General features: G+C 37.6%; 1 protein-coding gene across 2 annotated transcripts in view; it reads right to left on the bottom strand.

Annotated features, from left to right (window-relative positions):
• Positions 1–18,002, bottom strand: part of PRIM2 (DNA primase subunit 2) — a 302,377-nt gene that overhangs the window by 34,584 nt on the left and 249,791 nt on the right. For both annotated transcript variants that reach the window (XM_034648298.1, XM_034648299.1), the window contains exons 11-12: positions 15,285–15,411; positions 12,680–12,762 (exon numbers count right to left, since the gene is read on the bottom strand). In XM_034648298.1, coding sequence (XP_034504189.1) covers positions 12,680–12,762; positions 15,285–15,411 — 210 coding nt within the window. The remainder of the gene's footprint in view (positions 1–12,679; positions 12,763–15,284; positions 15,412–18,002) is intronic.

The raw sequence follows: 18,002 nt of genomic DNA, 5'->3' as shown, positions 1-18,002 counted from the left end.
CTTAAAATCAGGCAAGTGGGCGTCTACAACTTTATTCTTTGATTACTTTCATTAGTGTTTCAGCATAAAGTGTTTCAACACAGAGATCTTGCACATATTTTGTTAGATAAATACATTTAAAAAAGTGTTTACTTCTTTTTGGTACTATTGCATATAGTACTTCCAAAAACTTTTAATTTCCAATCGTTCACTGGAGGAAATATTAATTTTTATATATTGGCTCATTATCCCACAAACTCTTAGTTGTAATAGCATTTTGTTAGGTTCTTTGACATTTTTTCATAGACATTCACATTATCTGAGAATAGGGAAAGGTTTTCTCTCTTCCTTTGTACCTTTTCCTCCTTTTTCTTGCCTTATTGTCATGGTTAGTCAGAAAACATATTTTGTATGATTACAATTCATTTAGATTTGTAATGGATTTTTTAAGAACCAGAATATGATGTATCTGGGTTCATGTTTCATGGACATATGAAAAAATATATATCTATTCACCTGGTTGGGGTGGTACGTTCTACAAATGTCAATTAGATTAAGATGGTTGACAGTGTTGTTCAAGTCTTCTGTATCCTTACTGATTTTCTGTCTACTTATCCTATTAATTACTGAAAGAGAAGCGAACTCTTCAATATAATTATGGATTCGCCTAGTTTTGCTTTCAGTTCTCTATTTTTACATCATGTGTTTTTAAGCCATGTCGTTGGGGTATAAATGTTTACAATTTTGATGTCTTACTGGTGAACTGACATCCATGTTAATGTCTTTTTGGGGAGAGTTGAGGGATAAATGCTGGGCTGTCCATTCTCTTTGGCTTTATTCTGTTGTTCAATTGCTGTTTTCTTAAGTGGGATACCAAGCTCATCCAAAAAGGAAAAAATGTGATTCTCTGAATGTGCTTTTCTTTAAAAAGTAGGTGATGCCATCTAAGTCACAATGATCTCTTTTCTGATCAAGATTCTGATTATCAGGGCATCTGGGTGGCTCAGTTGGTCAAGCATATGACTCGATTTCGGCTCAGGTTGTGATCTCAGAGTCATGAGATCAAGTCCAGCACTGGGCTCCATGTGGGGCATGAAGCCTGCTTGGGATTTTCTCTCTCCCTTTCCCTCTGCCCCTCCCTCAAAAAAAAAATCCGATTATTAGCATATAAGTATTTTTTATAGTTGAAGGTATCTTTCTTAAGTAGTTTTTTTCTGAAATAAAAGTAGCTACATTGAGTTTTACCTTACATGCATTTTAATGATGTTTTTCTTGACTTTCAATATTTTAAAGTGCACTTGGACTTTTTAAGATTTAATTTGCACTCATGCCAACCTGCAACTAGCATTCATCAAAATCTTTTACATGGATTTTTCATTCATCAACTTTCTGCCCTTTAGAACACAGTCCCCCAAGCTGCTTCACTCTACTGAGATCCACTCAAAAAAGACATCAGATAAAAGCCAAATATTATTTACAGATTGCCCACATGCACTATACATCTGTGTTCATCTCAGATAAAAGGTTACAATGCAGGTCGAAAGGCTGATGTGGAAATTACTAATCAGCTTCAACTGAGTTAGGGATCTACTTATAGACTGAGAGTAAAGGGAGGAATGCAACGGGGTCAAAAGCGAAGCATATACAAACACAGTGTAGGAGTGTTGACCACACTGACCCCATCTTTGGCCCACCACCTTGTCCATGCCCATATGATGACCTCCCTTCGCGCTACATGTTCCAGGCCCCTTGGAGATTAATATACGCCATGACCAGAATGCAGGGAGGCTTATTCTGGTCTTCCCTAAATATGTTTAGATAACTATTAGAAATAACAGTTTCTCCCCCTTCCTGATGCACAGACGGCACCATAAGGTCCGTTAAATGTTAGCCATCTGTGAAGTGTATGCGGACCCTTTAACCTCACTATAGTGCCCTCCGGCATGTTCCCTCGCTCTATAAAATCATAGACTAAGGTCTGGACTTCAAGGAAAATAGATGGGCAGCTGTCCAGATCACTGCCTGTTCAATCCTGTACGTTACCTTGAATAAAACTCTGTAAACTACATGGAGTTGCCTTTGTTCTTCGGTCTCAAAGCGCCTTCTCAGTTTGGGGGATACTTTACAGCCCCTCTTCCACCTTCTAACACACAGTCATTACTATTAAATAAAAATATTAATATTCTCAATAGACATGTTAATTGCCTGTATTTTTAAAAATGTGATTCTTTCTCATGGCTGAAAATAATGCCTCTAATTCTCTTTTTTTAGATTTCCTATCAAATTTGTTACCAATAGTTCCTAACCTTTCTTATAACCAAAATGCCATTCTTAACCACTACCATAAGCTATTGACCCGACCTCTTCCTGCACAAGGAAGAGTAAGGCCACTTAATACACTGCGCCAACCTCCCTTTGCCCTACCTCTTAAGTTCTCTATATTCCCACGTTGGCTGAAAGATATGCCTTTTTCAGTCATCATCCTTTTGTGCAAGTATATAGCTTCCTTTCTTCAATAAGGTTTTCACCTGTGTCACTGAGTTCCTATTTGCCTCTTTCTGCACTCTAAGCACACTCTAGCACCCACCTCATGCAAAAATATGCCCACTTACTTTTCCAACATTTTTTTCAGCACCTACCAAGTGCAAACTCACTGAACTACTAGGAGAGATAAAGTTAAAAAAATTCAATCCTCCTTTCAGCAAACTTACAGTTAGTGGCAAAGATGAACAGTTAAATAATCATAATCTTGTGTAAATAGTTTAAGAGCAAAGGCATATACAGTATAGTCATGATGTGTAAAGGGAAGAAAAGTTAATTCTGCTTGGTTCAGGAGGAATTATCTCTAAAAAAATTTTTTTTTGCATCAAGATTACGCTCTATTTTCTTCCCTTGCTACAAACAAGCTCAGGTCTCCTCTAGCCTGAGCCAACCCAAGATGCTTAAACTAATATCACTCTGTCATGCCTTCCACTAGCACATTTTTTTTTTTTTAAGATTTTATTTATTTATTTGACAGATAGAGACAGCCAGCGAGAGAGGGAACACAAGCAGGGGGGAGTGGGAGAGGAAGAAGCAGGCTCATAGCAGAGGAGCCTGATGTGGGGCTCGATCCCACAACGCCGGGACCACGCCCTGAGCCGAAGGCAGACGCTTAACCGCTGTGCCACCCAGGCGCCCCCACTAGCACATTTTTTAAAAAGGTCACTTATACTCACTGTCTGCAAATCTAATTCACTGTCTTTTATTCATTCATGTTTTAAGTAAATGTGATCTGGTTTTTGGTTTCCACCACTACGTTGACACCTTTCACAAAACCAAAGTTGGGTAACCCACTCAACACCCCCTGTCACCTTTTCTCAGTCCTCCCCTTACACAGTCTCTCTGCTATGAAGGACACATATGGGCCCTCTTCTCAACATGCTCTGGGACCTGTGTGATACTTCATTTCTCTAATGTATTTCCCTTCTTTCCCTTTTTTATTCAGTCTTTTCTGATTTCACTTCTCACTGCTGACTGACAAAAGGGAAGCACTAGCCAAGACTCCATTTTAAGACATGGCTTTTGACAACCCTACCTCCTCTCTCTCCTCTGTTCTCCCTTTCTCCCACNTTTCCCCCTTCCCCCCAAAAAAAAAAAAAAAAAAAAAAAAAAAAAAACAACAACAACAACAAAAACAAACTAACAAAAAAAACCTCAGGATAATCCCCCTTAAGTAAACTGGGGCTCAGAGAGAGAGAGAGAGAAAGCAGAGTAAGAAGGCCCTGCTTCAACTCCGGTTCTACCACTGACCTATTAGCTGTGCACCCATGGGCATGCCATATCATATGCGGCCCCATAAAAGAGAACAGCTTCCTAATGTTCCTTCCAACCCCACAGTTCCACATTTCTAACTGGGAAGAACATCCGATTTCCAGTTCTGACTTTTCTAATGTAGGACAAATCCGTATTCTGTCGGCCATTTAAATATCCCACCCCTAAATTCTACCCCCTGAAACTGTTAACACACTATAGTTTAACTAAATTGGATTTAAATAAAAAAGAAAGAGAAAAAAAAAATATTCTACCTCTAAACCTAAGCTCTCAAACCAACTTAAGTTGTCTATTAATGTTTATGTACTGGGGCCTCCATTATCATAAGCTTTTATTTTTGCAATCTCTTTTCCTAATTCCCACTCTCCAACCAATCCCCTCCACCCCCCGTCCAGGCTAATTCAAAGAGTTTATCTTCCAGAGATTGGAAGGTGGCAGCAGAATAGGAGGACCGTAGGCTCATCTCATATCATGAGTACAACTAGTAACTATCAAATCATCCTAAATACCTCAGAAATTGACTGAAGACTGGCAGAACAAACTCCACAACGAAAGGTAGAGAAGAGGCCACATCGAAGAAGGTCAGAAGTGCAGAGATAAGATTTGGGAGAGAAAGGGGTCGCCACTGCGTAGGGAGAAAGCCGTGGTTGTGGAGAAGAGTAAGAGACAGACTCACTCACAGGTGAGCTCATGGGGAAAAGGAATCCCTATAACAGTTAACTTGGAAAGTGAGAGGGGCTGAATTTTTTGAGTTCTTGCAACCAGCAGGGCTTAAAGCCTGGAGTTTTAAAGGTCAGCAGGCTTGGTTAGAGCTCTGGGAGAGGTTGGAGGGTACTGGGATTGCTGCTCTTGGAGAAAAGACAGGGCAAATAGTCTGGGAACATACAGCCTGGAAACAGCGATCCGAAGAGTGCCTAGGGCAATCAGTGGAGAGATTATTTGCTCATCTCACCCAGAGAGAGAGCATTCGTGAGACCTTCTCCATGGCCCAGCATATGCATAGAGTCACCTGTGGGAAGCAGTGCAACACCGACATTTGCGACCTAACTTGCTTATACCACGCACTGTCCCCCCGACACTCTGGTGGAATTGCCCTTCCCACTCACCCTGCCTCAGTCCCAGAGCTCAGACCCCATCCCCCAGAAAGCCAGCTCAAACACCTGCTCACACCATGCTCGAACTCGGGAGTTTTATAGAGCCTCAGTTCTGGCAGCTGTAGCAGTAGGTCTCATTTCACAAACAGACCAGAGCACGCTTAGTTAAAACACGCCAAGATTCAGGCCAGGGACCAAACACTGCTCACAAACCGGCAAAGATAGCTTTTGCAGACGACTGGCCTGAAGGATAAAGCAGCCAGGACAAAGTAGCAGAGCTCTCATAGCACACTTTGGAAACACTCCCAGAAGCACCAGGCCCTGGGGAACAGAGGGCACTACATGGCAGGGCACTATAGGACCACTTCTTCATAAGGCCATTAACCACAAAAACAGGAGATATAGCTGACTTTCCTAACACAGAGAAAGAGACACAGAGACTTAGACAAAATGGGAATAGGGAAAAACTTATCCCAAACAGAAGAACAGGACAAGGCCATGGCCAAAGATCTAAGCAAAACAGATACAGGTAACATGCCTGATAGAGAATTTAAAGTGATCATAAGGATACTCACTGGACTAGAGAAAAGAGTGGAAGACGTGACTGAGACCCTTAATAGAGACAAGGAATAACATAGAAGAGAAAAAGGAATAATACACGAAATAAGAAACACACCTGATGGAGTGAACAGCAGGCTGGAAGAAGCAGAGGAATGAATTAATGACACAGAAGACAGAGTAATAGTAATCATGCTGAACAAAAGACAGAAAAAAGAATTATAAAAAATAAGAACAGACTCAGGGAACTCAGTAACTCCATCAAACATAGTAACATTCATATTATAGGAGTCCCAGAAGAAGAAGGAAAGAGAGAGAGAAGGGGGCAGATAATTTATTTGAAGAGATAATAGCTGAAAACTTTTGTAATCTGAGGAAGGAAAAAGATATCCAGATCCAGGAGGCACAGAGAACTCTCATCAAAATCAACAAAAGCAGACTGACACCAAGACATAGCATAACTAAATTAGCAAAATATACTGATAAGAAATTTCAAAAGCAGCAAGACAAAAAGAAGACAGTAACTTCCAAGGGAAAATCCATAAGGCTAGCAGGACATTATTTTTAGCAGAACCTTCCCAAGCCAGAAGGGAGTGCTATGATATATTCAAAGTACTGAACGGGAAAATTTTGCAGCAAAAATACTCTATCCAGCAAAGCTATATCACTCTGAATAGAAGCAGAGATAAAGAGTTTCCCAGACAAACAAAAACTAAAGTAGTTCATGACTACTAAACCAGCTCTGCAAGAAATATTAAAGGGGACACACTAAGTGGAAGAGACCAGAAATGACAGTATAAGAGTAGGAAACACAAAAGCAGTAAAAATGAGTATTTCTGTAAAAAATCAGTCAAGGAACTCACAAAATAATAGAATAGAAAATATAACAGCATATACCTAAAAAGTGGGAAAGAAAGGACTAAAGAATGGGTTCAAACTTAAACAACAATCAACTTAACAGAGACTGCTAAACGCAAAAGAGACTATACACAAACCTAATGGAAACCACATATCAAAAACCACTAATAAGTATGCAAAGAATAAAGACAAAGAAATCCTAATATATTACTAAAGAAAAGAAGCAAACTATGAAAGGGAGAAGAAAGGATCACAGAAAATGTTCAGAAACAACCACAAAACAAATAATAAAATGACAATAAATACATATCTATCAATAATTACTTCGAATGTAAATAGACTAAACATTCCAATCAAAAGACAAAGGGTGACAGAATGGGAAAGAAAAGAAAGAAAGAAAGAAAAGAGAAGAAAGAAAAGAAAAGAAAAGGCCCACTATATGCGGCCTACAAGAGACCCATTTTAGACCTAAAGACACCCACATATTGGAAGTGAAGGGATGTAGAAACATCTAACGCAAATGTATGTCAAAAGAAAGCTAGATTATGGGCACCTGGGTGGCTCAGTCAGTTAAGCGTCTGTCTTTGGATCAGGTCATGATCCCGGGGTCCTGGGATGGAGTCCCACATCAGGCCCCCTGCTTGGCAGGGAGCCTGCTTCTCCTTCTGCCTCTGCCTCTCTCTCTCTCATGATTAAATAAATAGAATCTTTAAAAAAAAAAAGAGAGAGAGAGAGAGAAAGAAAGAAAAAGAGCCAGAGTAGCAATACTTATACTAGACAAAACAGACTTCAAAACAAAGACCATAACAAAGGACAAAGGGCACTATATCATAATAAAGGGGACAATCCAACAAGAAGACATAACAATTGCAAATATTTATGAACTCAACATAGGAGCACCTAAATACATTAAACAGTTAATAACAAACATAAAGGAACTAATCAATAATAACACAATAACAGTAGGGGACTTTAACACCCCACTTACAACAATGAACGGATCATCTAAACAGAAAATCAGCAAGGAAACAATGACTTTGAATGACACACTAGAAGAGATGTATTTAACAGATATAGTCGGAACATTCCATTCTAAAACAGAAGAATACACATTCTTTTCAAGTGCACACAGAACTTTCTCTAGAACAGATCACATCTTAGCCTGTGAAACAACTCTGAACAAATTCAAGATACCACCCATCTTTTCTGACCACAACACTATGAAACTAGAAGTCAAAAACTAGAAAAAATCTGGAAAGATCACAAATACAAGGAGCTTAAACAACATGCTACTAAACAATGAACGAGTCAACCAGAAAATAAAAGAAGAAATAAAGTACATGGAAACAAATGAAAATGAAAACGTGATGGCCCAAAACTTCTGGGATGCAGCAAAAGTAGTTCTAGGAGGAAAATATATGGCAATACAGGCCTACCTCAAGAAGAAGAAAAATCTCAAATAAACAATCTTATGCTAAAGGAGGTAGAAAAGAGCAATAAACAAAACCTAAAGCCAGCAGAAGGAAGGAAACAATAATGATTAGAGCAGAAATAAATATTTAGAAACTAAAAAAAAACAACAGATCAATGAAACGAGAAGCTGGTTCTTTGAAATAATCAATAAAATTGATAAACCTTTAGCCAAACCTATCAAAAATATGAAAGAAAGGACTCAAATAAAATTACAAATGAGAAGGAGAAATAACAACCAACACCACAGAAATACAAATAATAAGAGAATATTATGAAAAACAATATGCCAGCAAACCTAGAAGAAATAGGTAATACCTAGAAACATATAAACTACCAAAACTGAAACAGGAAGAAAAAGAAAAGTTGAACAGACCAATTAGCAGAAAAGAAACTGATTACATAATCAAAAAACTCCCAAAAGTCCTCAACCAGATGGCTTCACAGGCAAATTCTACCAAACATTTAAAGAAGAGTTAATACGTATTCTTTCCAAACTATTTCAAAATACGGAAAAGGAAAAACTTTCAAACTCATTCTATGAGGACAGCATTACCCTGATACCAAAACCAGATAAAGACTCTACTGAAAAAAAAAAAAAAGAAAGAAAAATACAGGCCAATACCCCTGAAGAGCACAGAAGCAAAAATTCTCAACAAAATACAAACCCAACAATACATTTAAAAAGCCATCCACCATGATCAAGTGAGATTAATTCATGGGATGCAAAGGTGATTCAACATTCCCAAATCAAACATGACACATCACATCAAAAAGCAAATAAGAACCATTTGATCATTTCAATAGATGAAAAAAAAAGCATTTGACAAAGTGCAACATCTATTCATGATGAAAACCTTCAACAAAGTAGGTTTAGAGGGAACATCCTTCAGCATAATAAAAGCCATACTGAAAAACCAATAGCTAACACCATCATTAATGGGGAAAAACTGAGACCTTTTCCTCTATGGTTAGGAATAAGACAGGGATGTCCACTCTCACCACTGTTATTTTTTTTTTAAAGATTTTATTTATTTATTTGACAGAGATAGAGACAGCCAGCGAGAGAGGGAACACAAGCAGGGGGAGTGGGAGAGGAAGAAGCAGGCTCCTAGTAGAGGATCCTGATGTGGGGCTTGATCCCGGAACGCTGGGATCACGCCCTGAGCTGAAGGCAGATGCTTAAGGACTGTGCCACCCAGGCGCCCCTCACCACTGTTATTTAACACAGTACTGGCAGTTCTAGTCTTAGCAATCAGAGAACACAAAAAAAAATAAAAGGCATCCAAATCAGCAAGAAAGAAGTCAAACCATCACCATTTGCAGATGACATGATACTCTATATAGAAAACCCAGAAGATTCCACCAGAAAACAGCTAGAACTGATAAACAAATTCAGCAAAGTCGCAGGATACAAAATCAATGTACAGAAATATGTTGCACTTCTATACACCAATAATGAAGCAGCAGAAACCGAAATTAAGAAAACAATCCCATTTACAATGGCATGAAAAGTAATGAGACACCTAGGAATAAACCTAAACAAAGAGATGAAAGACCTGAAACATTGATGAAAGAAACTGAAGATGACACAAAGATATGTGAAAACATCCCATGCTCATGGACTGGAAGAACAAATACTGCTAAAATGTCTATACTACCCAAAGCAATCTATACATTTAATGCAATCCCTATCAAAATACCAACAGGATCTTTCACAGAACTAGAACAATTAAGCCTTAAAGTTGTATGGAATGACAAAGAACCTTGAATAGCCAAGGTAATCTTGAAAAAGAAAGCTGGAGGCTCACAATTCCACACTTCAAGTTATATTACAAAGCTCTAGTGGTCAAAACACTATGGTACTGGCATAAAAATAGACAAAAACATCAATGGAATAGAACAGAAAACCCAGAAATAAGACCACAATTAATGGTCAATTAATCTTTGAAAGAAGAAACTACCCAATGGGAAAAAGATGGTCTCTTCAACAAATGGTATTGGGAAAACAGCCACATGTAAAGGAATGAAACTGGACCACTTTTTCTTACACTAAACACAAAAATAAATTCAAAATGGATTAAAGACCTAAATGTGAGACCTGAAACCATCAAAATCCTAGAAGAGAACACAGGCAGTAAGTAACCTCTGTGACATTGGCTGTAGCAATTTTTTTCTAGTTATGTCTCCTGAGGCAAGGGAAACAAAGTAAAAATAAACTATTGGGATTTTACATCAATATGAAAAGCTTCTGTACAGTAAAGGAAACAAGCAACAAAATTAAAAGGCAACCTATGGAATGGGAGTAGATATCTGCAATAACATATCCAATAAAGGGTTAGTATCCAAAACACAGAAAGAACTTATAAAACTCAACACCCCAAAAATGAATAATTTAATTAAAAATGGGCAAGAGACATGAACAGGCATTTCTCCAAAGAAGACACAGAGATGGCCAAGAGATGCATGAAAAGACCTTCATATCATCACTTATCATCTGGGAAATGCAAATCAAAACTACAATATCACTTCACATCTGTCAGAATGACTAAAATCAACAATACAAGAAATAATAAGTGTTGGCAAGAATGTGGAGAAAAGGGAACCCTCTTGCCCTGTTGCTGGGAATGCAAACTGGTGCGGCCACTCTGGAAAACAGTATGGAGGTTCCTCAAAATGTTACAAAGTAGAACTACCTTATGACCCAGCAATTACACTACTAGGTATTTACTTAAAGGATACAAAATTACAGATTTGAAGGGATACATGTACCCCAATGTTTACAGCAGCATTATGAACAATAGCCAAATTATGGAAAGAGCCCAAATTCATCAATTGATGAATGGATAAAAAAAGATGTGGTTTACACACAGACACACACACACACACACACACACACACACACACACACACTGGAATATTACTCAGCCATCAAAAAGAATGAAATTTTGACATTTGCAATGACATGGACAGCTAGAGTGTATTACACTAAGTGAAATAAGTCAGTTGGAGAAAGACAAATACCATATGATCTCACTCATATGTAGAATTTAAGAAAGAAAACAGATGAACATATGGGAAGGGGGAAAAGAAAAAAAGGAGAGAGGGAAACAAGCCATAAGAGACTCTTAATGTTAGGAAACAGACTGAGGAGGGGATGGGCTACATGGGGGAGGGGTATTAAGGAGGGCCCCTGTTATGATGAGCACTGGGTGTTGTATGTAAATGATGAATCACTGAATTCTACTCCAGAAACCAATACTGCACTGTATGTTAACCACCTAAAATTTAAATTTAAAAAAAGGTTAAAAATAGATCTACCTTATGATCCAGCAATCACACTAGTAGGTATTTACCCAAAGAATACAAAAACACAAATTTAAAAGCATACATGCACCCCTATTTCATAGTAGCATTATTTACAATAGCCAAAATATGGAAGCAGCCAAAGTGTCCATTGACTAACAAACAGATAAAGAAGATGTGGTATATATACACAATGGAATATTATTCAGCAATAAGAAAGAATGAAATCTTGCCATTTGCAAGGACATGAATGGAGCTAGAATGAATAATACTAAGCAAAATAAGTCAGAGAATGACAAATACTGTATGATTTTACTCACATGTGGAATTTAAGAAACAAAAGAACAAAGAAGAAAAACAGAGACACAAACCAAGAAACAGACTCTTAACTCTAGAGAACAAACTGAGGGTTACCAGAGCGGGGGGGAGGTTGAGAGGATGGCTTAAATAAGTGATGGGATTAAGGAGTACACTTGTTCTGAAGAGCACCAGATGATGTACGGAATTACTGAATCACTATATCGTATACCTGAAATGCATATTATACCATATGTTAACTAACTAGGATTAAAATAAAAACATTAAAAAAAAAAAAAAAAAGAGTATCTCTTCCAGACGGTGTTCCTTGGCGTCCCCATCTGGTTATAGTTCCTCCTCTTCAGAGAAGCTACGACATTCTATGTGGTACCTCTCTCATTATACTTGGCATATGTTTTCCCCCAGACTCTGGTTCAGTAGGAGCTGGATTTATAGGATTCTTTGCATCTTAAAACAGTACCTGGAGCACTGCCTTATCCAGAGTACTATAAAACTCTTAAGAGATTTGAACTGAATTATCTAAATTCAATCTAAATTTTGGACACAGTAAAAGAAGTAGGGCTTCTAGAGTATTTACTTTAAGGAAGAAATAATTAAGGGTAAATAATGATTTGGCTGTTCCAGCTCTGAAACATATATTGTTCTTAAGCTAAGGAAGCTGGTGCTCCTCTTGAACTCCTCAAATTCCAAGTCACCTCAAAAGCACATTATGCAGCAATGCCACAGTACTTTTTAAAGCACATTTAGTAAATTACTCTTAAATATCTGGTTTAACATGTGGGTATTTCTTTTTTTTTTAAATCTCTATCAAGAAAAGCATTTTGGCAGATTATTCAACCAAATGAACTATCATAGGAAGTGCAGATTTAACACAGCAAGAGGTGATGCCTATCAGAACATTCAGCCCCTATATTATCTTCTGCTTTAACCTACATGCGGCACAGAAAACAATTTCCCAAAATATGATGGCATTAATTTTCAGCTTAACATGCTTCAATGCATTGCTCTAAAAATGTATTTTTTTAAAAATGTTCCTAATTGAGACAGTAAAACAAACTGAGAGAAAAAAGGCTTCCAGATTTCTTTATTACCAAGAAAAGAATGCAGCCTAGCAGACAGAAGAACTAGAATTTCCAAGCACACGACACTGAGCAAGTCAAGGCTTTGGCTTCCTCCCTCTAGGATCTAGGGTGTGTGGTGTGAGGCCTGACAAGCATTCAGAGAAACTGAGGGGAACAGTGTGGCACCTCATTACTGAGGATGCCCGGCAGAATCTGACCTACCTGGTGTATCCCTCCGGGAGAGATCTTGTAGGACTGCAATTTCTGCTTCAGCAGCTCCGGATCACTGTGACGGAATGGGCACCCTGACAACAAAACACAAGCCAGCACACACCAACAAGGTTATTTACCTGGGACTTGGTACAATACCACACTCGAGAGACTGTCTAAGCTCCCCTTAATTGTCTAACAGCTTATTAATAAAAAAGTTAATTGCCCATGGGTGCAACTGTTTTCCTCTCTTTATCTAAACGACGACTTAGTTGTACGGTTATCAGGGTACTACGGGCTCATAAAACAGGACAGCATTCTCAGGTGAAGTTGCCCATTCACTTGGAAGAGGAAACAGTTTTAATTATACTACCTGCTAACAAGCAGAGATAATCACAAAGCTGTAGTTTATCTAAAAACTATACAATCTCGAATTTTATTTGTATCTTAAAAAATTTTAAATTAAAAAATATAACTTAAAAAATTACATTAAAAGCCTAGGAGAAGGAAGATAATGCAAACAGAAAGAAAAATGTACAAACTCTAAGAAATATAAAAATCTCACATCACTTTCAGATGTAAATTTTATGTCTATTTCCCATAGAATAAAATCCATATAAATTTAGAGGAATCACGGTTAGGAATGAGACGACAAACAGAAGTGTTTCATAGGAAAATAACTTACAATAGATACATGTTATCTCTGTATTATTTCATGAGTAACACAATAATAAAGATGGACTAAAATATTTGCATAAATAAGAACACGAAGAACTAAAATGTAAAAGTTGTATTAACAGGCCAAAATCTAGGTAAGTTTAGATATTTTAATAAGATGCTGCAATGGTAATTCAAAATACCTTATTTTAAAATTTAATATAGGAAGCCAGACTACTTTTTTTTAGGTACACAGATGCTGGATCTGTAAGTTAATATGAAACAACTGTGCATTTTTAATGAAATCAACGGGATATTGGTTGCAGCAAAAATAGAAAAGAGCCTAGATGCCAAACAAATATGTTTACCAAAAATCATAACTATAAATAAAAACATCCATGATAACAGTATGGACTCCTACAAATAAAAAAATTCACAAAATGCATCGCTTATACTTCATTCAGATTAAAACTGTAATAATTTTTAGTATAAGGAAACATACTGAGAAGCTGTGTAACATCTGGTTAAGAGTTTGGAGCTAAATGCCTGTGTTTGAATCTCAGTTTACCACTTATTAGGCGGGGGAGACCATAGGCACATTTTGTATCTTGTTGCTGACTCAGCTTCACTTTCTGTCAAGTGAGGGAAATAACCACTCACAGAACTCTTGCAAGAATGGAATAAAGCTCTTATCTGCTCCTGGCACACAGTAAACATTCAACATATAGTAGCTATCATTATGATTCTCAAAAAGACCCATTCTGATGATGAAATTTCAAAAGATCCCAAAAAGAAAGAAATGAGGCTACACCAGGAATTCTTGGTTAAGCCCAGAATTATTAAAGAACACAGAAAGGAGATTAATTGAATTATCCAAATTACATTTGAAATAATGACTGCATCTGTATGAAAAAGGTAACAAAGGGCAAAGCCAAGAAGAAAATGAAAATTGCCAAGGTACTAAAGTTCATAAAAAAGTGTTCTAAAGCTACACTGACAATAAGCAGAAGAGAAAAGAAACTTAGAGAAGCTGGTGTTATTTTAACAGATGACAGAAAGAAAGTAAAACTCAGTAACTCCTGTTTATTTTGTTTCTATCTTCCACATCACTTTCTCTGATGTGGCTTTTTTTAGTGCTCTGGACATGTGAAGCATCTTCCTTAAAATTCTGTTTGTGATTATTTGATCTTAATCCCTAACAGCCTAAAAGTATATAATCTTCTAAAATATAATTCCATTCAAGATGCTAAAACAATTAACATTCTTATACACGTTAAAAAAAATGCGAAAACAAAAAAAGTTTCAACACATACTGCAGTAAGCTTTAGTAATCTAAAAGATTTACTAAGGGACTATTAAAATCCCTCTCTGACATACTAGACAAGTGAGCTTTTCAAGGTATTCTCAGAGAATTATTCTAGAAAAAAGTCACTGAACTCAGAAATCCACAAAAAACAGTTGACTTTTTTTTTCTAACCTACAATAACTTAGGTGAACTGATAGAGGTTCGATAACACAACTTGCTAAATTCCTCACTTAATCTTTGTTAATCACATGATAGTAATGAAAATAAAACACACCTTTTCTCAGTAATCTTTTGAAAATTAATCAATCAACTATTCTAAAATTCAAGGTACTCAATGTCAATAACTTTTGAAGAACCTGTATCAGTCTCCTACTCATGAGAGAAACAGAAAACAGCAGGTGAAGGGGGGGGGAAACAGAACTGAAGAGCCTGGTCCAGCACCATTCGAAGCATAGCTGCATAAATTCTCTTGCTGACCTAGTTCAGCGTAAGACAAATCACTAGAAGAGCAACGGAATGCTAGCTTGACACTGACGATTGACATAAGCTACAGGTGATGTGGTGATGCAAAAAGCCATCACACCGTCTCACTGTTTCCCGCAGAGCTCACAGGTTTGTACACTTCACAAGCATACATCTGATGGAAGCACTTACCATGATAATCCCCTTGGCTCGGTGGATTGGTTAGAATAATCTTCAGGCAACTGAAGGGCGTATAGTCTGTCCTCTTGCCTTCCTTTCCGAAGCTATGGCGGATATTGTAAGAGTAGCCTTTATCAAACTAATTGGAGGAAAAAGAGACAAAGTAAGCCAATATCGTGTCAGCAGTGCTAGCTAGAATCAGAGTACAAAATGGTTTTTTTCTAGAATAAATTCAGCATTCATTGGCAGATGTACGTATCATATACATCATTTGAATCCATGTATAAATAAATTTTTTAAAAGTGCAAAACTTATGGGAAACAAATTTCTCAGGTAGAAACAGAAAATGTTTATGTATGTTTAAAGAAGAGAATAATCCTTTCCTAAGAACAATCAATTCACCCATTTCTTGGTTTGATTCCAGAGATTATACTGGATATATAGTTTAGTCTCTTCCCTACCCTCTTATCCTAGTACTCCCTGAATTCATCTATCCTACCTATTCTACTTCTGAAATGCCTTCTAACATAATTATTCCCTTCCTCTGTATTTTCACTATACACAGCAAGAAGCAAGCAGATGTTTGATGAATGAACTACTGCAACTGTCTCCGACCTGGAATTCCTGACTCCATGTTTATAAAGCCAGCTAAGAGTATAAAAGGACTTTGAAATGGGTGGGACAGAAAGAAAACAAGAACTAACAACTATTGAAAAGCTCAGAATAGTGGGACTTAGCTGTCTAGTACTTTAAGGAAAGAAAGAGAACCAGATTAAGAGATAGGAAACTACTATACTATTTTGGGGGGTGAAATTTTTAAATTTGAGGGTATAACTCACATATGGTAAAATGCACAGATCTCAAGCCTAAAGTTTTATTGATTTTAACAAATCACTGTAACTATGCAACCCATACGCCATTAAGAGAGAATATTTTCATCAACCCAGAGTTCCCTATGCCCCTCTCAGTCAACGTTCTTCCCCTTCCTGCATACTTAGAAGCAAATACTGATGTGATTTTTGTCACCACAGTTTTAACTATTCTACAACTTTCTATAAATGGAATCACGCAGTATATAGTGTTTTGTATCTCACTTCCTTCACGATTTTTTTGTTTTTGAGATTTATGCATGCTATTCATTATACATATTGTCAGCAATCCATTTTGCTTAACTATAGACCCTAAGAGTTAGAACTAGAAATAGATAAGACCACTTATTTCATGCTCTAAGTAAAACCCATTGTGCTTATTTCTTATCACACTTCCTTGAGGTTTGACAAAGATGTTTTGCAATGACTGGAACATTCTAACCACCTGGCCAGAAAAGCCCTGATAGCAACAGAACGCCTAGAAGACCACACCCTACATGTACCCTTCCCTGCCTGTGATCAGGTGCTGAACACAAACCGACTCCCACCCATGATATCTCATGCTCTCTGCCTGCTTTCTTGCCCATACCTCCCTGAACCTCTGTATAACTCTATGCTCCATCATACCAAAAAAGAGGTTGGTTATGAAGACTTGAGCGTGCCACCACCCTGGCTGCTGGCACCCAAAATAACTCCTCCACTTCTCTCTTCCAAAACGTTGTCTTTTGAGTTATTGGCTTCTTTTGCAATGAGTTTATCCAGGTTTGTTCAGCAACAGGGTTGGCAAACCCAGCCTAGAACTATGCTTTCCATTAGTCCAGCCCTCTCACTATGCCCCAAGATGGGGCAGTTGGCCATGACGGTACACCAGCGCTTACTTGTTCACATCCTGAGTTAGGAGCTATGCTGGATTGATTGGTAACATTATCAGCAGTTTCTTCCTTTTACTGCTGAGTAGTGTTTCACTGTATGAATATACCAGATAGTGGATCTAGTCCTCTGTTGATGGACACCTGGGCTTTTCTAGGTTTTGTATATTACCAATAAAGCTGCCATGAACATTCTTGTAGATGACTTTCGTGGGCATATGTTTTCACTTCTCTCGAATAAACATATAGGAGTAGAATTACTGCCAACAGTTTTTCACAGTGGCCATACTATTTTATACCCCACTAGCAATGCAAAGAGTTCCACACCCTCTGGAAAGTTTGGTGCTGTCTTAATCTTGTTCATTTTAGCCATTCTAATGGGTAGGTAGTGATATCTCACTTTGCATTTCCTTGAGACTAATACTCACGAGCACTTTTTCACATTCTTTCTTGGCTGGTGATATGCTTTATTTTGTAAAGTGTTTGTTCAAATCTTTCTCCCATTTAAAAAACTGAATTGTCTCCTTTGTAGGAATTCTTGATATGTTCTTGGTACAGCCCTGCTGTCAGATACAGGTGTTACAAATATTTTCTCCGTCTGTGGCTTGTCTATGTATTTTCTTGATGTTATCTTCTGATAAGATGAGCAAATGCTTTTATTTTCATGAACCCTAACTTATCAACTTTTTTGATGGTAACGCTCTCAGTGTCCTAAGATAGCTTACAAAGATAGTCTCCCCTATGCTGTCCTTTAGGAGCCGTATGTTTAAGCTTTAAAGTCAGGTCCTGATTCATCTCAAGTTAATTTTTTGTATGTAGTATGAAGTAGGAGTCCAGGTTCTTTTTTATCCCCTGTAGGGGAGGAAGGATCATTTTCCCCTCTATCGTCCTAGGTTCATGGGCTGGGGCCAGTGAATCAACTGATAAAAGACATTCACAAGAAAAAAAAAGTTTAATTGCATATGTACATAAGTGCACTCACGGCAGTCTTA

This window comes from Ailuropoda melanoleuca, chromosome 19, assembly GCF_002007445.2.
Source record: "Ailuropoda melanoleuca isolate Jingjing chromosome 19, ASM200744v2, whole genome shotgun sequence".
Taxonomy (NCBI): domain Eukaryota; kingdom Metazoa; phylum Chordata; class Mammalia; order Carnivora; family Ursidae; genus Ailuropoda; species Ailuropoda melanoleuca.
This window is presented reverse-complemented; position numbering and strand designations above follow the sequence as displayed.